General features: G+C 43.7%; 1 protein-coding gene across 1 annotated transcript in view; it reads left to right on the top strand.

The window, feature by feature from the left end:
* LOC132836889 (NACHT, LRR and PYD domains-containing protein 3-like) overlaps positions 1-23,008 on the top strand; it is a 76,302-nt gene that overhangs the window by 25,764 nt on the left and 27,530 nt on the right. Inside the window, exons 8-10 of the mRNA XM_060856454.1 lie at positions 1,167-1,337; positions 13,702-13,869; positions 14,035-14,122. Of these exons, the coding sequence (XP_060712437.1) occupies positions 1,167-1,337; positions 13,702-13,869; positions 14,035-14,122 (427 nt within the window). The remainder of the gene's footprint in view (positions 1-1,166; positions 1,338-13,701; positions 13,870-14,034; positions 14,123-23,008) is intronic.

Here is a 23,008-nt window from a genome sequence, read left to right as displayed (position 1 = left end):
AATTACTTCTGTCTCTTACCAACTTACTTAGCGACAAATCTCTATTAAACAGCCATGCATTTGATTCCTACATCTAAATTATGAATGCAAGTCAAAATCAGTTCATCACATTGTCCCAACCATTAGGCAATGATGCTTAATGCTCACTCTTTGCTGAATCATAAGCAATTCTCTACCCATACAACAACAATCTGTCATGTCGAGTTTTAACTTTTTGCCTTGTCTGATATCTTTTGGAAATCTGCATAGAGCCATCTATAGGTTTGTCTTTATCTGTGCATAGTTTATTGGAGTCTTTGGAAAAGAGACCAAAGGATCAACCACGTTGCTGTAGGTCTGGAGTCTCATGTAGGCTAGGCAGCACAGTTCCTTCCATTTAAGGCCGTTGGTGAACGCCATGACACCAGGATATTGGCCGGTGACTGGTCAAGTGCTGGTCCAGAGCCTACACTACTACGCTACTGTCTTCCAGACGTCAGGTGTTTAGAGTTTGGCAATGGAGGAGGTCCAGGACCTGCATGTCCTTGGTAGAATGGGAGGGGGGAGTTGAAGTGTTCGGGCTGAGGGACTTTGGTGGTTAGTGCGAGTGTCCCAGAAATGTTCTCTGGAATGACCCGCAAGTTGGCATCCTGTCTTCCCGATATAGAGGAGACCACATCGAGTGCAACAGATACAACAGATGGCATTAGTGGAGGTGCAGGTCAATTTCTGTTGGATGTGGACTGATCGTTTGGGGCTTTGGATGGACGTGAGTATGGAGGAGCGGGTGCTCACTTTCTCCTTATAAGATTAGACCTAAAATTATCACCTCTAAAACAAAGTTCATTTCTTTCCATTGTAGCAATATCATCCCTAATTAACAGATCCGCCCTTTCACCTTTATTAGCCTGCTGTCTTTACAAAATGTCTTGTACCCGGTCCCAGTCTTTTTCACCTTGCAGTCATTTTTCAGTAATGGTTATCAGATCTTTGTATATTTATTTCAATTTGTGCTGTTTTGTTACTTGTGCTGTGTCAATTCAGATACATTGTTAACAGCATAATGTGATTTCAATAGATCTGGAGAAGTTACTCTCGTTGATGCTATTTTTCTTTTGTCTGCTGCACCATCTCCTTCATGCTCTCCACCCCCAAACATCCTTCTGCCTCCCTCCTTTTCTCTTCAGCCTGGAGGAAAACTGTCTGACAGATTTTTGTGCCGGAGATTTCTCATTTGCACTCAGTGTGAACAGGTCACTGAATGTGCTGAATCTGAGTAATAATAAGCTGGGTGATTCTGGAGTGAAGTTACCGTGTGTCGCTCTGAGGAACCCTGACTGTACAATACAGAAACTGCAGTAAGTACCAAACTGAGAGAGACTGTTAGTAATAACTTGCTGTCTGACACTCTACCTATTGTATGAATCTTCGATTCCTGAAGAAGGGCTCATGCCCGAAATGTCGATTCTCCTGCTCCTTGGATGCTGCCTGACCTGCGCTTTTTCAGCAACACATTTTCAACTCTACTTATTGTGCCTTTCAATAATAGTATTATTAACAAGCACTGAGATTTATCCTGATCCACACTATCTTTCAATTCCAGATTGGCTGATGATGGTCTCTCAGCTTCTTGTGTTGAGGATCTTGTCTCTGTTCTCACTACAAACCAATCACTGACAAGTCTGGACCTGAGTAATAACAAACTGGGAGATTCAGGAGTGAGACTCCTGTCTGTACCCTTGGGGAACTCGGACAGTAAAATACAGGAATTGGTGTAAGTACCTAATTGTGATAGATTGAAGTTCTTGTAACTAGACACTTGTCACTTTTTTTATGAATGTAATGAATACACACAACATTGTTATTAATAAATGTTGCCTAGTGTCACAGATGTATAGCATGGTGGCTGAGTGGTTAGCACCGCTGCCTCACAGCGCCAGACACCCAGGTTCAATTCCAGCATTGGGCGACTCTGTGGAGTTTGCACATTCCCCCTGTGTCTGTATGGGTTTCCTTTGGATACTCTGGTCTCCTTCCACAGTTTAAAGATGTGCAGGTCAGTTGAATAGGCTATGCTGGCAGTGTTCGTGGATACATAGGTTAGGTGAATTAGTCAGGGTAGAGTAAGAGGGTAGCAGAATGGTTCTGGGTGGCTTACTCTTCGGAGGGTCAGTGTGGACTTGTTGAGCCAAATGGCATGTTACCACACTGTAGGGATTCTGATTTTTTTGAAAAGAGATCCTTCAGTCCAAGCCATTCATGCTGACCGGATATCCTAACCTAATCTCGTCCCATTTTCCAGCAATTGACCCTTTTAAACCCCTGCTATTCACGTACCCATCCAAATGCCTTTTAAATGTCATAATTGTACCAGCCTCCACCACTCCCTCTGGCAGCTCGTTCCGTACACACACCACCACCTGCATGAAAAGGTTGCCCCTTAGGAGCTTTTTAAGTCTTTCTCCCCCCACCTCACCCTAAACGTATGCTGTCCAGCTCTGGACTCCCCCAGCCCAGAGGAAAATACCTTGTCTATGTATACTTTCCATGCCCTTCATGATTTATAAACCTCTAAGGTCACCCTTTAACATCTAAAGCTCTAGGGAAAGCAGCCTCAACCTATTTAGCCCCTCCAGATTGCTTAAATCCTTCATCCCTGGCAACATCCTTGTAAATAGTTTCTGAACTCTTTCAAGTTTCACAATGCCTTCATCCTTCCTATAGGGAGGGAGACCAGAATTTCACACAGTTTTCCAAAGTTTGCCTAACTACTATCCTGGGTAAAATGGAGTTCGGCAGATGCTGGAGGTTAGAGCCAAGAGTGTGGTGCTGGAAAAGCTTCCTGATGAAGTGCTTTTGCCCGAAACATCGATTTTCCTACTCCTCGGGTGCTGCTTGACCTGCTGTGCTTTTCCAGTACCACACTCTTAACTAATGTTCTGTATAGCCGCAATATCACCTCCCAACTCCTGTACTCAATGTTCGAACCAATAAAGGAAAGCGTACCAAACGCCCTCTTCTCTATCTGAGCTCCTTGCAACTCCACTTTCGAGGAACAGTGAACCTGCATTCCAAGATCTTTGTTCAACAACATTCCTTAGGACCTTTGCCCATCAGTCCTGCCCTGAATTGCCTTTCCAAAATGCAGCACTTTACATCAGTGATTGTTTTGCTTCATGCTATGTTGGTAGTGTAATGCATATCCTTAATAAGAAGGATCAGTAGCAGTGATATTAATAAGCTTTGGGATGCTCATTTAAACGATCTGTCATTCTGCTTGCCAGGCTGAAAGAAGTTGGTCTCACATCGGCTTGTGCTGCAGATCTGGCTTCAGCGCTCCGTGCAAGCCTGGCACTGACCATTCTAAACCTGGGTTATAATAAACTCGAGGATTCAGGAGTAAAAGCACTGTGTGAAGCTCTAGCCAATCCCAACTGTCAAATACAGAAATTGTGGTGAGTACCAATCTAAGATTCTTTTTGAGATTGAGAAAAGACTATTATTTTTATTATCAGAGTGCTCACAAAAAGCACTACGCAATGTTCAACAACAGTGTGATTACTGTTAATGCAGGCTATAATATTACCAGTAGTTGTTCATAATTAGCACTTTGAGAGCCATGTTTTATTTCTTATTCCAACATTTGAGATTAAACTCTAGCATAGAATGTCTAGTCTCAGTAATTTACCTTAGAAATTACTGTTGCAGAGGCAGCACGTTAAGTGACTGTCTCCAAGATTCCCAGTTAAATAAAGTTTATGGAGTCATACAGCATAGAAACAGACCCTTCGGTCCAACCAGTCCATGCTGAGCATAATCCCAAACTGAACTTGTCCCATTTGCTTGCATTTGGCCCATATCCCTCCAAACCTTGCCTATTCATTGCCTTTACAGCATTTGAAAGACATCTAGATTTTTACCCACATCCATCACTTCCTCATTCCACACATGAACCACCTGTGTAAAAAAGAAAACATAATGCCCTTTGTGCCTTTTTTAAAATCTCTCTCTCCTCTCAAGTTAAAGATCTGCCTCCTAGTTTTGACATCTCCCATCCTAGGGAAAAAGCAGCTACCATTAACTCTATCAGCACCCCACAATACTTTATAAGTTTCTGTAAGGTCACCTTTCAACCTTTCATTTTCATTCAAAGAACGAAGAACAATGAAATTATAGCACAGGAACAAGCCCTTCAGCCCTCAAAGCATGTGCCAATCCAGATCCTTGATGTAAAAAGACCAAAACAACCACCTATAGCTGGCAAGATCCTAGTAATTCTCTTCTGAACCCTCTCCAGATTAATAATATCCTTCCTGTAACTGCGTGACCAGAACTGGACACACTGTTCCAGAAGAGGCCTCACCAGTGTCCTGTGCGGCCTCAACATGATTTCTGAACTCCTATCTTCAAAAGACGGAGCAATGAAGGCAAGCGTGCCAAATGCCTTATGTAAACTTCAGAGAATTATGTACCTGAATCCCAGAGTCCCCCTGTTCTACAGCACTATCCCAAGGCCTTACCATTATCTGTATAAGCCCTACCTTTGTTGTATCAAGATGCAATAGCTCCCATTTATCCAGCTTGAACTCCATCTGCCATTTTACTGCCCGTTGATCCATTTGATTAAGATTCCATTGTAATTATAGAAAACCTTCTTCAGTGTCTACTATGCCACCAATTTTGGTGTAATTGGCAAACTTGCTAACCATGCCTTCTACACTCTCTCATCCAAGTCATTGTGATAAGCAAAAGGGGACCCAGAACCAATCCCTGTGATGTACTGGTGACGGGACTCCCGCCTGAAAAGCAACCCTCCGTCACCACTCTGTCTCCTGCCGTTAAGCTAATTATGTATCCAGTTGACTTATGTAAGGTACTTGGACGAAGTTATAGGACCAACAGTAGGTCCTCCTGCATTGATACACCGACAACTCCACCATCAGAAATGAAACAGCAGCCAGCCCTTCTCTAGGGGCAATTCCTTTACAGGGAAACCAGTGTCAGCAGCATTTCTGATGTCTCCAAGATGGTGGATGGTTTTGAGAGAGTTGCCAGAAATGGATGAATGTGTGCAGGCTCACAACCCTTCCCCATTCGGAACACCTGGAATCCATCTGCTGGCTGAAACATTCCACTCAGCTCTAGAAGAGATGCATTGATGGATCCTTTAAAATGTTTAATTGATTTCACATTGCCCTGTGAACAAATATTGGTCACCACCTCTAACCCAGTCGAAATATGTGGTGCTGGAAAAGCCCCGCCAGTCAGGCATCGTCTGAGCAGCAGGCAAATTGACGGTTCCAGCATGAGCTCTTCATCAGGAATGAACTAATTCCTAATGAAGAGCTCATGCTTAAAACATCGATTCGCCTGCTCCTCAGATGCAACCTGATCGGCTGGGCTTTTCGACTCTGATCTCCAGTATCTGCAGTCCTCCCTTTCTCCTGCCAGCTCTAACCCAGTCACATCCAGAATGGCCCAGAGGTGAGTCCATTATGTCACACTGGCCAGTAGCTTTAATTCAGTGGCCCATCCTTCTCTGCTCTGGCACTGTCACTGCCCCACACTTCATCTCCAAATGTGCTCTGTAATAGTTTCATTGCTGGAAGAATTATGAATGTCTCTTTGCATTTTATATACACCCTTACCACTGTCTGGTCTACAGGCTCTGTGAGAATGGGATCTCAAATGTAAGCATGGAGTATCTCACCTTCGCTCTCTGGTCACACTGTTCATTGATCGAGTTGGACTTGGGCCACAATAAATTGCGTGATTCAGGAGTGAAGCTTCTGTCTGCAGCTCTGGAGAATGCAAAATTCAAAAACTGCGGTAAGCGCCATGACTGTGTTTAACTGTTTTCACTAACTGGTATTTGTCAGAGCTCGCAATCGGTCATAATTGAATTCAGTGTCCCTATGAAGGACCCGTGATAGCATTAATGCTGCTGAGTCAGAAGGCTGTGGGTTCAATGTCTGTCTAGATACCTCCGCTCAAAAACTCCATGCAGTGTTGAGTGGCTGATGTTCAAGAAGCACCTTAAACTGACAACCCGTGTATTCCCCCTAGTGAAGGTAACTGGTGTTATGGCATTCTGTTTTGAAGAGGTGCAGGTGAGTTACAACCCCATATTAAAATCAAAGTGTGTTTCACCTGAACAATGAGACAATGACCAGCTTCTGTCAATGTTTGTGGCCTCCAAAATACTTCAAGCACGTTGTTTTCTAAGAGACAGGAACCTCCACAGAGGTAGCTGGGTAGGGATTTGATCAAATGACTGCTGTTAATTTTGCATGTTTTAGTGTCATGGAAGGTCCCATGTCACTTCACAGGAGCTTTGGAAAATCAAGTGAGACAGAACTGAATTATGTCCGGTGATCAAAAGCTTGGTCCAAGTTAGGTATCACCGAAAATAGTAAAGCTAGAGGAGATTACAGTGAAACAGGAGGGTAAGACCGCGATGGGAACTGATGATTTTAATAAAAAAGACTTTTTTAAAATCAGGATATTGCTTAATCAGGAGCCGATGGAGGTCAATAAGCTCAATAGCAGTCCAAAATACGCAGGGGTGTGGATGGAGGATTCTCACCAAAAGTGGGAAGATTGACCAGAGAAATTTACTCATGTAGCCACCCAATCAGAAACCTCACCCTGTCCCTGGAAGAGTCACAACCACAGACTGCATCATAGAATCCCTTCGGTGTGGAAGCAGGCCATCGAGTCTTCACTGACCCACCAAAGAGTATCCCACCCACTTCCACAACCCTACCCCTGTAACCCTGCATTTCCCATGGCTAATCCACCAAACCTGGACACTATGGGCAATTTAGCGTGGCCAGTCGACCTAACCTGCACATCCTTAGACTGTTGGAGGAAACTGGAGCACCTGGGACAAACTCATCGCAGACCATGGGGGAGAATGTGCAGAATTTGCTGGTGGAATCAAATCTGGGTTGCTGGTGCTGTGAGGTAGCATTGCTAACCACTCAGCCGCCATGTTGACTGTTTCCCTAACGTGTTGCAAGTACGGCTGTGAAGTAGTGTCTGACTGATAGAGCAGCAAGCAGGGCAGTGACAGCAGTGAGTAAGGCTACTGAGACAAGAATAGGGCTGGAGAGAGTGGGCTGGAAGTTTTGAAGGCTGGGGCAAACACACTCAATAGCCCTCTGTTGGAAAGAATTCAAAGATTCGCAACCTTCAAGCTGTTTAGATTTGGTAAACAAATTGTGTCAGTCTACAATAATACATAGTAAAGGTAAGATGATTGTGGATAAGGAAACTCAGGTAGGAACTGATAGGAATCACTGACAAAATGTCTCACTGCTATGGAGAGGTTTGCTAATGATTAATTCAGTGATATGTGTGTGAATATAAACACAACAGGTATGATGAACAGTAGCTGAAAGCTTTGTTAGCCATGGGATGTCTGAAAGAAGCTATGCAGTAATATACAACTTGGTTCATCACATTTTGGCAGATCAACCAAACTGTCAATTATTGATTGCACAAAAGTGGGTTGGATGTGCTCAGAATCAGCGCGATAGGATTAATTTGCAGAGAGAAGATATTAAAGAATGGAGAAGCCCAGAGAAAGAAAGGTGTTAAACTTACAAGGACTAAGAAAAGATTTGCAAAGATGTTGCTGGGATTGGAGGATTTGAGCTGCAGCGAGAGGCTGAATAGGCTGGAGCTATTTTCCCTGGAGCAGCAAAGCTGAGTTGTGAACTTTTTAGAGGTTTATAAAATCATGGGGGGTATGGATGGCCAATTTTTTTTCCCCCAGGGTAGTGGAGTCCATAATTAGAGGTTTTATGGTGAGAGGGGAAAGCTTTAAAAGGGATCTGTGGGGCACCCTTTTCAGACAGAGGGTGACACGTGTATAGAATGAGCTGCCATAGAAAGGAGTGGAGGCTGTTACTATGACATTGTTTAAAAGGCATCCGGATGGTACATGCATAGGAAGGGTTGAAAGGGATATGGACAAAATGCTGGGAAATGGTACCAAATGAATTTAGAATATCTGGTTAACGTGTATGGGTTTGACTGAAGCATCTGTCAATGAGAGAAAGTACAGCATGGGAACAAACGGTTTAGGTATATGCTTCAAGGTTGTTTGGTTCAACATTTCTGCAGATGTTATAGAAAATGGTGAGGTACTAGTTACCTCTCTCGTTTTAATTGTTGCACAGCTGTGAGGATCAAACTGTGTCACAACTGGGGAGATATTGCCTATTGGTATTACTAGAATATTTATGCAGAGGGACAGGGGATCTTGGTCCAATTGGTGCCATGGCAAATGGTGGGCCTTAATTTGAATAAAAATCTCAAATTAAGAGTCTAATGATGACTAAGAAACCACAATTATAAACTGATATTTTCCTAGTTGCCTTCAGTTCTGAGGAAGGGTCATTTGACTCAAAACATTAACTGATTTCTCTCAACCTGCTAAGCGTCTCCAGCATTTGTTTTGTTTTTGTTTCTGGTTTACGGCATCCGCAGTTCTTTCAGTTTTTAGGAAACCATCATTGTTGGTGAACCAGATGGGTTTTTCTGACCGTCCTTTTCGGGAAGGAAACAGTTGTTCTCATCTGGTCTGGCCTGTATGTATCTTTCAACCCACAGCAATGTAGTTGACTCTTAGCTGCTCTCTCGGCAATTTGGTATAAGCAACAAATTCTGGCCCATCCAGCGACCCTCAAATTGCTTGAATGCAAAAACAAATTTGCAGTTTGTCTGTCTGACAATGGAGGCATTAGTTCTTTATTGTCAGAGTTCATTGATCCCAAAGGACAACAACTAAAAGGGAGTTACGCAAGTCAAATGATCAACTATTCAAGGGAGCAAGGTAACTATTATAAGTAAAGCAGGAAAGTCTACTGGAAAATATGAAAGTTGGGTGAATGTATGGATGGGGGACAGTAGGTTGGGCTTGTGAATTGGGGATATAATGTGGAGGTAAGAGTGTGCATCCAAATGAGAGCATGTGCCTTGAAAGAGATCTGTTGAAATAAATCCTATCAATAGGTACAGAAGGTCAACCAGTTGCAATCTAGAAAGGCAGAGGCTATAGCTTGACAAGAAGTATAGGAGAAACCTGAAAAAGCACCAGCAGGAGAAGTCCACATGATCGGAAAATCTTAGTAGCAATGTACTGAATAGAGTAGAAGTTAATTAAGGATGTGAAGAAATATATAGCTGGAGAGAATTTGGAGGTGACTTTGAGGACCACAATCTGATCGCATCTGTGGGCATGTACATAAAAGGTGTCTCCTGATGGGGTTTAGAATAATAAAGCAAGAAAAATAAAGATAGATTCACCAACAGCAAGAAGAATAATTTTGAAAATGTTCTTTGTTTCGTCAGCCATAAATGCTTGAGTGTCAATCAGAGATTCCAGAAGATTTGGAGGGTGGCTAATGTGCCGTTATTTAAGAAAGGTGGGAAGAAAGCCCAGGGAACTGTAGATCAGTGAGGTTGATGTCAGTGATGGCTAAGTTGTTGGAGGGGATCCTGAGGGACAGGATTTACATGCATTTGGAAAGGTAAGGCCTGATTAGGGATAGTCAACGTGGCTTTGTGTGTGGGAGATCATGTCTCACGAACTTGTCTGAGTTTTTTGAAGAGGTGACAAAGAAGCTTGATAAAGGTAGACACCACCTACAGTATAATAGCTTGTGAGCAAGCCATTTGACAAGATTCCATGTGGTAGACAGGATTACATCATGTTGAATGCAGAATGCACTAGCCAACTGGGTACAAAATTCATTTGAAAGAATGAATTTCGATGGAGGATGGTGGTAGATCATAGTCTTTTGGACTGATTGGTTTTTTTGTGATGAGGATTGAATAAAGAATGAAGAAAATTGCAGAACAGGAGGAACAGGAACAGGCCTTTCAGCCCTCAAGCCTGCCCTGATCCAGATCCTCCATCTAAACCTATTCCTTACTTATTTTCTAAGGATTTGAATCCCTCTGCTCCATGCCCATTCATGTATCTGTCTGGATACATCTTAAATGATGCTAATGTGCCTACCTCTACCACCTCCACTAGCAATGCATTCCAGACACCCACCTCCCTCTACATAAAGAACTTTCTACACATATCTCCCTTAAACATTTCCCCTCTCACCTTGAACTTGACTCCTAGTAATTAAGTCCCGCGCTCTTGGGAGGGGGGGGTGGTTAAGCTTCTTGCTATCCACCCTGTCTATACCTCTCCAGTTTGTAGACCTCAATCAAGTCCCCCCTCAACCTCTATCTTTTGAATGAAAATAATCCAAATGTACTCCAGCTCTCTTTGTAGCTATCATCCTCCATACCAGGCAACATCCTGGTTAACCTCCTGCACCCCCTGCAAAGCATCGTTTTTGGTAATTTGGCAACCATAACTCTGTGCAGTATTTCTAATATGACTGGACCAAAGTCCTGTGTAACTATTACATTGCCTTTTGTACTCGATACCCCATCCACTGAAGGAAAGCATGCCATATGCCTCCTTGACCACTATTGACCTGTGTTGCCACCTTCAGAGTACAATGGGCCTGAACACTCTGGTCTCTCTGTACCTCAATTTTCCCCAGGGCTTTTATATTTACTGTATAGTTTGCTCTTGAATTTGGATTTTCCAAAATGCGTCACCACGCACTTGCCCAGATTGAACTCTATCTGCCATTTCTCTGCCCAGCTCTTCAATTTATCTGTATTCTGCTGCGTTCTCTGACAGTCCTCTTCACGACCTCCTACTCCACCAATCTTAGTGTCATCTGCAAACTTGCTCATCAGATGCCTGGTCCATTGCCTTTTGTCAATAATCCAATCATTTGTATAAGGGTTTTGGAGGTTCGGTTAGTAAGTTTGCAGATAGCATCAAACTAGGTGGTGTAGTAAATAGTGTAGAACATTATCTAAGAATACATGAGCCAATGGGCAGAGAGGTAGCAGATGGAGTTTAGTTTAGATAAATGTGAGGTATTGCATTTGTTAAGGCAAATCTGAGCATGGCTTATGCGCACAATGGTAGGATTTTGGAGAGTGTTGCTGAACAGAGAGACCTAGGGGTACAGGTTCATAGTTCCTTGAAGGTGAAGTTAGAGTTGGACAGGATAGTGAAGAAGACATTTGGAATACTTACTTTTATTGGGCAGTACCTTAAGTGTGTTATTAAGTTGAAGGTGTGCACTGTACCTTAGAGAGAGTGAAAGTCATGTCAGTGTGTACCAGAAAATTAAAAGATGTAACATTTTTGGCAGTAACCTCTGTGCCTCGTTGTTTTCACAGCATTTCGAATTGAACCAGTCAGTTAAAACTGTGCCCCAAGATACTAAAACTGCTTGGGCACTATGGAACCAATGAGATGATGCAATGTTTTGGGGTATAAAAAGGAGCCATATTGGACAGTTAGCCAGAGAAAAAGCACCTTCTGCCATTGGCAGACTGCCTGCAAACCCTCTCTCTGAAAAGTACTTTTCTCATATGAAACATCTTTGCAGCAGAATACCCAAGGTGACCCGGGCAGAGATACAAACAGGAAGATCCACGCCACTGTATGGTTTTCTAAAATTGATTTGCTGTAAATTTAATCAGGGCTTTATTGGATCAGTATGTTGTCATACAGTGGGAGGTAGGTAACCAATGTTTAAGAGAGCAGAGGCTTAGAGTTATCAAAAGTTGTTGATTAATGTTCTGTTTTGAATTTAAAGAATGAATTTGTATAGTTCTGTTACTCATTTTAACAGATTGCGAGGTGATTTAATTAGCAGGAGGGTTTACTGCCATGTCGTAACAAGCATAGGAGTTAGGATGTCATGCTGAAGCTATGTGGGATGTTTCTTAGGCCACTTATGGGATATTGCATTCAGTTCTGGTCTCCCTGCTATAGGAAAAGCACCATAAATATTTTCTTAATCCTTTCAAGGATGTTGGGATTGAAGGCTTTGAGCTATAGGGAGAGGCTGAATACGGTGTGCGTTTCTTTTTCCCTGGAGCATTGGGGACGGAGGGTTGATATTACAAAGCTTTAGAAAATCAAGAGGGGCATGGATAGGGTGAATAGCCGAGGTCTTTGCTAGATAGGGGAGTCAAAAATCAGAGGAAATAGGTTTAAGGTGAGAGGGGAAAGATTTAAAAGGGACCTGACGGATAACGTTTTTCACACAGAAGGTGGTAGGTGTATGGAACAAACTGCCAGAGGAGCTGGTGGAGGCAGGTAAATCGGAACATTTAAAAGACATCTGGATAGTACGTGAATAGGAAGAGTTTAGAGGGATATGGGCCAGATGTTGGCAAATGGGCTAGATCTCATTAGGATATCTGGTCGACGCAGGCTATTTGGATCAAAGGGTCTGTTTCTGGGCTGTATAACTCTCTTACTCCAATTTTAATTAGATTTCTTGTCACATGTACTGAAATGAATACTGTGAAAAGTTTATAAGTTGGCACTTACAGTGTCATCTTATGTACAAAGTTACTTGGGTACATTGCTTAGTTACAAACTGAGAAATGAAGAAAGTAAGTTACATTACAACTGTACTCAGTATAAATTCGAATCCCTACAGTATGGGAACAAGACATTTGGCCGAACAAGTCCACACTGACCCTCTGAAGAGTAACCCACTCAGACGTGCTCCCCTAACCTATATTTACCCCAACTAATGCACCTAATACTGGACAATTTTAGCATGGCCACTTCACCTGATCTGCACATCTTTGAATTGTGGGAGGAAACCAGAGCACCCAGAGGAAACCCATGCAGACACAGGGAGAATGTACAAACTCTATACAGACGGTCGCCTGAGGTTGGAATCGAACCTGGGTCCCTGGCACTGAGGCAGCAGTGCTAACTGCAAAGCCACATGCCACCCAATATTGTATAGCCATAGGTCAGAATATTTCTGCAGGGAGATTAGTTTGAGAGAGTGTCCTCCTCTGGATATTAAACCAGTGGCCTAAATAATGGCTCTCGATTTTGTACTGCTCAGATCCATCTTAGTAAAACTGGGTTGCCTTCAGTTAACAGCAGTCTCTATCATGTTTTACTGGTACCATGAGGGGCAGTCATTCCTGACGAATGGCAAATGCCTGAAACGTTGACATTCCTGCCCCTTGGATGGTGCCTAACCTGCTGTGCTTTTCCAGCGTGACACTTTTCGACTCTGACTCTGCAGCATCCGCAGTCCTACTTTCCCCTCGCAAAAATATGGGAAACATTTCCAAAAAGCGTTCAGTAGCAACATGCATTCATGCTATATTCATAGTAAGTCACTTTTGGGAAAAGGTACACATAATGAAATGTAAACTCGAATGTAAAGACTGGAAATTGGTACTGTAGTTTTGAAAAAGATGCTGGCGAGCAGAGAAATCTCCAAATTGAAATGGTTAGGTAGCAGCAGTTAGCTATCTCTCTGTTTTGCAGAGAAATCATTGGACATACTGCTTGTTAGACTATTCCATGTAGTACATCCTGGTTTCTTGTTTATTCATTCGGTTCCCTCTTAAAGTGATATCTCAACAATTGTCATTTATGGAAATTGCTATGGTGCAACAGTGATTACATGTCAAAAGTACTTCAAAGACTGCAAAGTATTTCAATTTGTCTCTGAATCGTGACAAGTGGGCAAGTCTTTTAGTACAGTTACTAATCAAAAACTATATTATAGTATCAGTCACAGTATATTAATAACACTTTGTTCCAGACCCTGATTTCTGTTCCTTGTGTCTGATCCCTAGGCTGGATGCTAACCGTCTCACAGATTCTTGTACTGAAGATCTTGCCGCGGCCCTTAGTTCAAACCGGAAACTGACACGGCTGAATCTGGAATGCAACTCGTTCACTGATCAATCAATCCCAGCACTCCGCCGTATCATAATGAAGTGCACTGGTCTAGGTTGCATCGAGTGAGTGGCTTATGTTCATGTTTGAATTAATTGCTAAAATCGACATCAGTCACTCGTTTTGAGCTAATATTTGTCAGAAATTAATAATTTGAAGCAGTAACCTCAGTCACCCTGTTGTTGACACTGCTATTAAATCTATTGTATAATCTATTTCATCTCTTTCAGGCTGTGGGACAACAAGTTCAGCTCAGATGGAAAACATCAACTCAAATCACTCCAGGGTACAAGATCTGGACTCATTGTGGAGTTGTCAGCAAGTTAATTATCACTTTAGCATGAACTTGTGTTTATCTGATTCTCTATTCCTCATGTCTGACCAGCCGTGCTCCAGGTTGGAAGTCTGTTGGCCATTCCCAACTGGAGCTGAATGGGGATCATCGCTCTGATAGGATAAAGGCCCAGCCACAGAAATGCAGGGGATGGCTCAAAATAGAGTCATGAGGATGTACAACATAGAAACAGACCCTTTAGTCCAACTTGTCCATGCCAGCCAGATATCCTAACCTAATCTAATCCGGTTTGCCAGCACTTGGCCCATATCCTTCTAAACCCTTCCCATTCATATAGCCTTTCAAATGTTGCAGTTGTCCCAGCCTCCTCCATTTTCTCTGGCAGCACATTCCGTATATGCACCAAATTCTATTTGCAAAGGTTGCCCCTTAGGTCCTTTTATAACCTTTCCCCTCTCACCTTAAACCTATGCCCTTTAGTTCTGGACTTGCCCACCCTGGGGAAAAATAACCTTGTCTATTTCCCCTGTCCATGCCCATCATGATTTGATAAACCTCGATAAGGTCACTGCTCAGGCTCCGATGCTCCAGGGAATATAACCTCAGCCTATCCCTTTAGTTCAAATCCTCCAACCCTGGCAACATCCTTATAATCTTTTCTGAGCCTTTTCAAGTTCGTGGGCAGCACGGTGGCGCAGTGGTTAGCAATGCTGCCTCACAGCGCCTGAGACCCGGGTTCAATTCCCGACTCAGGCGACTGACTGTGTGGAGTTTGCACATTCTCCCCGTGTCTACGTGGGTTTCCTCCCACAGTCCAAAGATGTGCAGGTCTGATGAATTGGTCATGCTAAATTGCCCGTAGTGTTAGGTAAGGGGTAAATGTAGGGGTATGGGTGGGTTGCGCTTCGGCAGGTCGGTGTGGACTTGTTGGGTCGAAGGGCCTGTTTCCACACTGTAAGTAATCTAATCTTAAAGAAAAAAGTTTTTTGCAGCACCCTATAGGAGATTATAATTGTTCCAGCCACTTTTGGAATACCGTGTCAATGTCCTGTACAGCTGTAACATGACCTCCCAACTCCTTTATGCCAATAAAGGAAAGCATACCAAAAGCCGCCTTCATTATGCTATCCACGTGTGAATCCACTCTCAAGGAACTATGAACTTGCACTCCAAGGTTCCTTTGTTCAGCAACACTCCCCAGGACCTTACCATAAAGTGGATAACTCCAACCCTGTTTGCCTTTCCAAAATGCAGCACCTCACATTTATCTAAATTAAACTCCATCTGCCACACCTCTGCCCATTGACCCATCTGATCAAAATCCTGTTGTACTTTGAGGTAACCTTCGCTGACCACGACAACTCCAATTTTTATGTCATCTGCAAACTTACTAACTAGACTTCACATGTTCGCATCCACATTTGTATAAAAAATGTATTGTCGAAATGTAGTGGACCCAGAACCATTTCTTATAGCACACCACTGGTCACAGGCCTCCGGTCTGAAAAGCAACCCTCCCCCCCCCCCCACCACCCTTTGTCTTCTACCTTCAAGCCAGTTCTGTATCCAAATGGCTAGTTGTCCCTGTGTTCCATGTCATCTAAGCTTGCTAACCAGTCTACCATGAGAAACCTTGTCAAAGTCCATATTGATCACATCTACCATTCTGCCTTCGTAATTCCTCTGTTACTGCTGCAAAAAACAGAATCCAGTTAGTAAGACATGATTTCCCACGCACAAAGCCATGTTGACAATCCCTTATCACTCCTTGCCTTTCCAAATACATGTACATCTGTCCCTTAGGCGGCCCTCCAATAATTTGCCCACCTCTGAAATCAGGCTAACCTGTCTACAGTTCCCTGGCTTTTCCTTGCCACCTTTCTTAAATAGTGGCACCACGTTAGCCAACCTTCAGTCTTGAAGCACCTCAGCTGTGACTATCGATGATACAAATATCTTAGCAAGGGGTCTGGCAATCACTTCCCTAGTTTCCCACAGTACAAGGATACACCTGATTAGGTCCTGGGGATCTATCCACCTTTATGCTTTTTAAGGCATCCTGCACCATCTCTTCTGTAATATGGACATTTTTCACCATCTAATTCCCCACATTGGAGAAGGACATAGAATACACCCACAGTAAACACTGATGCAAAATACTTAAGTATCTCCCCCATCTCCTGCGGATCTACAAATGCTTCTTTGCTGTTCTTTGAGGGGCTCTATTCTCTTGTTAGTTGTCCTTTTGTCCTTAATCTATTTATGAATTCCTTTTGGAATATCCTGAACTCTATTTACCAAAGCTACCTTGTGTCCCCTTTTGGCCCTCCTGATTTTCCTCCAGTCTACTCCTGCTGTCAAAATTGGACTTCCTCCCATTTCGAACTTCAACTTTTAGATCAGGTCTATCCTTTTCCATCATTATTTTAAAACTAAGAAATTTATGGTCGCTTAAATTGGAGTTGGTGTTCAATTATATAATGCATTTTTCATGATTTGCATGCATTTCATTAGATTTCCCGACTTGATGTCTTTGTTTTAGGTTTCATTTTAAATTTTGTGCAACAGATTTATGTTCATCCAGTGCAATCATCTTTTTCACCATTTTTGGAGTAAACTTGCATTAATTTGTACAAAAATCTTGTGTGTTGTGGCTGCTGCCAGTTTGAAACTATAGTTTTGTGTCAGTCTGTATTCAAAGTCTGAGTCCAGTGGGGGTGAGGCAAGGACAAGAACAAACTGAGACAGTCCTGTTGCTTTCTCCCAAACCCTCCTCTCATCTATCAACAATGATGGTTGGTGTGTTCCAAGTAAAGGGAGCCAGGAGCTGATTTGCATGAACTGGGATACAAAGACCAAAGGGATGTACAGCACAGGAACAAGCCCTTCAGCCTTCCATGCCTGTGACATTCATCATGCCCTAACTAAACTGAAGGACAAACCCTCTGCCCTTATTTGGTCTGTATCCCCCTATTCCCTCCCTATTCATGTAACCATCCAGATGCCACTTAAATGTTGCCAATGTCTTTGGTTCCACTGCCTGTTCTGGCAGTGTGTTCCAGGTGCCTACCGCACTCTGCAAAACTTTCCCCCTCGTACCTTGAACCTGGGCCCCCTGGAATTGAAACTTCCACCTGAGGAATGGCATCTGCCATTTCTGTGGCAGATTTGGGAGGAGATGGACTTTGAGTGACGAACCCCAGTTGTACTTAAACCTGGCTCAGAGCACAGCCCTTCATCAGGAATGTCCTGCTCCTACCGTGCTTTTCCTGACCATCTGAATGTACAGCAAGGTGCCAGTCCCACAACTGCCAACAGACAGGAGAGTTCCCTCCCAGTTTGGGAACACTTCAGTGATCCAGGGCATTCAGCCTCGGACCTTCAGGTGACCATCCTCCAAGGTGGACTTCGGGACAGGCAGCAGAGGAAAGTAGCCGAGCAGAGGCTGATAGCTAAGTTCGGTACCCATATGGAGGGCCTCAACCGGGACCTTTGGGTTCATGTCACATTACAGGTGATCACCATTGCACTACAGACACACACTCTCACATACATACGGACAGAGGTACACACAGATGCGCACACAGACACCCACACACACCCTTATAGACACACTCACACATGCACCCCTTCTTGGACTTAAGACACTCTGCACTCACTACACACACACGCATGTGTGCTTTCTCTCTCACACGCGCACACACTTTCTCACATTCACAACCCCCACCCCAGACAGGCACACGCAAAGACCCACATGCACGCATATTTTGTGGGGTGAATTTGTACTTGCAGTTACATTGCACTTTGCTCAAAAACTGCATTCATTCATGTAGAACTTTGAGCTCAAAGACTGCATGAATTTATGTAAAACTCTGTTATCTCACTTTTTAAATTAGAATCAATCTAAACATCAGGTCATAGACAGAGAACACGGGGGGGCTAACACCTTCAACATCTTGTCTAGCTATCACCATTATTAACAGCTAACCCGAGAATGCAACATTTTAAAAAAAGGTTTTGTGATTTACACACGAAAGAAGTGAAATTATCACTGTATTCTAACAGATGAAAGGCTTAACAATCAATTTTTCAATGTATAATTTCAGTTACATCACTGCAAATTTTTGCTATAAATTCTGTTACAATCGAGCCCTCCACTATCACCTGATGAAGGAACGTCGCTCTGAAAGCTGGTGTGCTTCCAATTAAACCTGTTGGACTATAACCTGGTGTGGTGTGATTTTTAACTTTGTACACCCCAGTCCAACGCTGGCATCTCCCAATCATGACTTTTGACTGATGGCTGTGATGCACAGCAAGGTCCCCACCCTCACGTTTGCACCACCCCAAATTCAGATTTCCCTTCTCAAAATTTCAAGCCCCCAATTCTGAACCAACCCACCAGTTACACTCCCCCCACCCAAATGCTGTCCCCAAGTTTTGATGCCCCCTCCCTCTCTATTATGTTGTCCCCAAGTTTTGTGCCCCCCCGCTCCCGAAACATTTGTGCCTGTCCCCAATAATGCAGTCCCTCAATTTACACACACTTCCCTCAATTTTGTGTCTCACCCATTATGTAGCCCCTCACTCTTTGCTTTGCTGCAATTCACCTAGAGGTTTGCAAGCCCCACTGGCTTCCACCTCTTTTCTCCCTCCTTCAATGCCCGTTCCCACTGCGGATGTTCATTTTTCTACCCCCTCTCTAAAGTCCCTCTGTATGTCCATTCTTGTACAAGCCCGTGTATCTCTGCCCTCGCTAAGTCCCAGCCCCTGAACTGGAGAAATTAGCTGGCTTTTTAACTCTGTGCATGGAAGCACAATGAAACCCAGTTGCTAGTTTTGCTTTGCCACTTCTGGCCCACCCCACCCAGGCTTTGCCAACAACAGAAGTAAAACTCAGGAGCCAAAGGGGACACCGTGTTAACAGTGCGCAGCCCCATACAGCACTCAGTCCAAATCTATCTCTGGCGAGAGGGAGAGCAGAGCAGATAGGATGGGGAAAGAATCTAGGACACAGAAACAGAGACAGATAGGGGGTGAGGCGCCAATCGGGTTCTGGGAGACTGAAGATCCCACAGAGAGAAACTGAAAAACAGGGATAGAAAGAGAGACAACTGCCCGGTAAGAGAGAGATAGAATAAAGCAAAGTGTGAAGCCAGAGAAAGAAAGAAAAATGCCCAAGCAGAGACAACAAAGGGCAGGGAGAGCATAACAGACAGAGAGAGAGAGACAGAGAAGCGCAGGTCATTTGAGCAATAGAACCAAGGATGAATGAGCAGACAAGAGTGTAAAACCCAGGGAGAGGACAAGAAAAGAGCAGACAATACAAACCAAGAATAGAAATTGTTATAGAGCTAATTCCAGAGAGAGAACTTTTGCTTTCAAAAAGGGACAGAAGAGAAACAGGAAGCCAGACAAATTGGAGGGGCTGACACAGAGGAAGAGAGATAAGGCGGAGGGAGAGAGGCAGACATAGAGAAATCCCAAGGAGAGATAGCAAGCTAGGGAGTGAATGAGAGAAGGCTAGCCACAGAGTTACAACAGTAAGCTAGTGATTGGGGGAAGCGAAGAGAGAGAGAGAGAGAGAGTTGTGTAGATACTCAGGCAGCAACAGCAAAACCCCACAGGTCAAAGCAATAAAGAGAAGTGTGCAGGGATTGGAGATTGGAACAATTGATCAATGAAAATCTTTGGGAAAATAGGAGGGCAATCCACACGGCAAGCTGAACGGGGTGGACATACAGAGAGTGGAGAGATTTGAAGATCGTATGAGGAAAGGCTGAGGCACTTGGGCCTGTTCTCATTGGAGAAAAGAAGGTTCAGGGGAGATTTGATAGAGGTGTATAAGACGATTAGGGGTTTAGATAGGGTCGACACTGAGAACCTTTTACCGCTAATGGAGTCAGCTGTTACTAGGGGACACAGCTTTAAATTAAGGGGTGGTAGGTATAGGACAGATGTTAGGGGTAGATTCTTTACGCAGCGGGTTGAGAGTTCATGGAATGCCCTGCCAGTAGCAGTGGTGAACTCTCCCTCTTTATGGTCATTTAAGCGGGCATTGGATAGGCATATGGAAGTTATTGGGCTAGTGTAGGTTAGGTAGGATTTGGTCGGCGCAACATCGAGAGCCGAAGGGCCTGTACTGCGCTGTATTTTTCTATGTTCTATGTAGATGGGAAAGATGTGGGAGAGACCGTGGGGAACACAGAAGTGGAGATAGTTGTAGTGAGACTGAGGCAAGGAAATGTGTGGGATCACTTCTCTCCATCTCAACCCCTTGGCTCCACCCCACCCACCAAGCTCAGAGCTTGCCCCTTGTGGTAACATTCCCAGAGATGGCAGGAATCCTGCAATTCTTGTCTGTGTGTGTAATTGAATGACATTATAGGATGAGTTCTTACTATTCTCTCTCTCTCTCCATTTCTGAGGATTTCTCACTGCACCACGAATGCATCTGTCTTTGCACTATCTGGGTTTCAGCTCCTGAGAGGTGGGGAAGAGCATGAGAATAATGAAAAGTGATTAAAAATTTTAACAAGTTAATAGCACCAAAAGCACTGCAGCATCCCACCACTCGCTGCCCTACACTTTGCCAGCATATCCCCTGGTATTAAACCCAGAGAACAGGAACAGTAAGGTGTCAAACTGCCTCAACAAACCATTTGCCCATTTTCACCACCCACAATCTCATGTGCACTCGCTCTCTCTGTCACACCTAAGTGCTTGACCAACTCCATTACAACTTCAGCTTTCCTTTCGTGACTGGTTGACTCCAATTCTAAAAGTGTGCCCTTCCCCATCTTTCTAAACTTTCTTAGCAAATTTGGGAAGCATCTTCAGAACCCAGAGCCTCTTTAGCAATCTTAAGAGACATTTCTCTCACTTTTAATTTAACCAACTACAAGTAACTGAAATTGTGTAAATTGTCTCACTGACGTTTTATTTAAAGATGGGGGTGCTAATCAATTGTTTAAATCTGCTGGGAAATTTCTTACCCCAAATCTGTCAAAATCTTTCTAAACTGCATCTTTCTAAACCTTCCAAAGCTCGGACACAAGCCCCCAAACTATTATGATACAGTGGTGAACCCTTCTGTTAATTAAACCAAACACCCAGAAAAGTTCCAGGAGAAAGTGTGGACTGGAGATCAAAGCTGAAAATGTGTTGCTGGAAAAGCGCAGCAGGTCAGGCAGCATCCAAGGAGGAGGAGAATTGACGTTAAGGGCTCATACCCGAAATGTTGATTCTCCTGCTCCTTGGATGCTGCCTGGCCTGCTGTGCTTTTCCAGCAACACATTTTCAACCCAGAAAAGCTCACCTCACCTTGTAATCTATTAAAGGTATGCATGTCAGGGAACTCCCAAATTCCACTATTTAAAGAACATATGATCAATTTATTCTTTTACTCCAAAAGTGAGCATTAAACCAACAATTATGCACAACTCTAAGGCCCCCTCCCCCTTCTCTTAACTGTTTATTGCCTTCCTCCAACACTATATCAAATGCCATTCCAATAGACACTTATTAAAATCACATCAACTTAATTTCAAAACATCACAGTGGCTGTCATCTTTGGTGTCTGTCTTCTGCCTGACCATCTCCCTGGGTTGTTCTCTTTCTTTTTACTGCAAATATGCTTCATTTCTCTCTCACACACACACACACGCACACACAGATGGCATTGTAATTTTTACCTTGCCTTTTAAAAGACCATCGTGCTTTTAGTTGACACTGCCCTCCCAGGATTTCATTTTGCAGATGGCACATTTAAAAGGAAGTTATTGGAGCTGGGCAGAGAAGAGATAGTGGAACTGCCCACTTCTTCCTTCCCCCACCCAATCCGCCCCCCCCCACCACCCCCCCCCCCCCCCAACCTCCAGATCCTGTCTCCCTTTCTGAGCCCAGCTACCTCTAAGAACGTAGAACAGTTGCAACCTGCTACAGGTCCTTCAGCTCACGATATTGGGCCGAGCATTTATCGTAATCTAAGACCAACCTAACTTACACACCCCTCAATTTACTGCCGTCCATGTGCTTGTTCAGCAGCCGCTTAAACATCCCTAATGTCTCTGATTCTATTACCACTGCTGACAGTGCATGCTACACATCCACCACTCACTGCGTGAAGTACCTACCTTTGACATCTCCCCTATATAGCTCATCTCTGCGATTGCTCCCTCCCTCTTACTCACTCACTCACACACACATACATACTCTTTGTCCACATCGTTGTCTCACAAAACAAATCACCTATTCCCCTCTCCCCCGCTAAAATGACGCCTCAAATTGTGTTTGGGATGGTTTTATTTGTTTGGAATGTCGACCGAAGGAAGCTGGCGAGGGGAAGCAGCAGAGGATTGAAGAGAGAGAAGCGTTCCTCTCCTGGATGCTCAGCGAATTGAACTGGCTTGGCCCATCAGGTTCTCGTTTATCTGTCTCTCACCCCTCTGGCATTAGTGCGAGTCCTTAGAGAGATTCTCATTTAGGAGTCTTAATTCCCTCCTTGGCCAGGCTTGTGTTCTGAAGATGTATGTGTACTGTCCCTTTAAGGAAGTTAAAAGCTACCTGACAGCACCGAATGTTCTCAACTAGATACATTGTAGCATGTGTTCCAGCAATAAGTATCACTGGTTGCCTGGACACAAAACAATTTGGAATTAGGCCACTTAGTTTAAATTAAACCCCCCAAAATACCAAGTTCCAAACAAGTTTGAGTTTGTATATTGACAATCTTAAAAACCAATGATAAAACAAAAAAAGAAATTTCTGCTTTTGTAACTCTAAATGGGCTATTTCAGTTTAAAGTGATGACCCTTGGAATGAAGAACACACGCACCACATTCCAAAGACACATGAACAGACTTGTGGCTAGGTTAACAAACTGTGCAGTCAATTTGGACGATGTAGTG

This window comes from Hemiscyllium ocellatum, chromosome 48 (assembly GCF_020745735.1).
Source record: "Hemiscyllium ocellatum isolate sHemOce1 chromosome 48, sHemOce1.pat.X.cur, whole genome shotgun sequence".
Taxonomy (NCBI): Eukaryota; Metazoa; Chordata; class Chondrichthyes; order Orectolobiformes; family Hemiscylliidae; genus Hemiscyllium; species Hemiscyllium ocellatum.
Note: the sequence above shows the minus strand (reverse complement) of the source record. Positions and strands in the feature narration are given on the sequence as shown.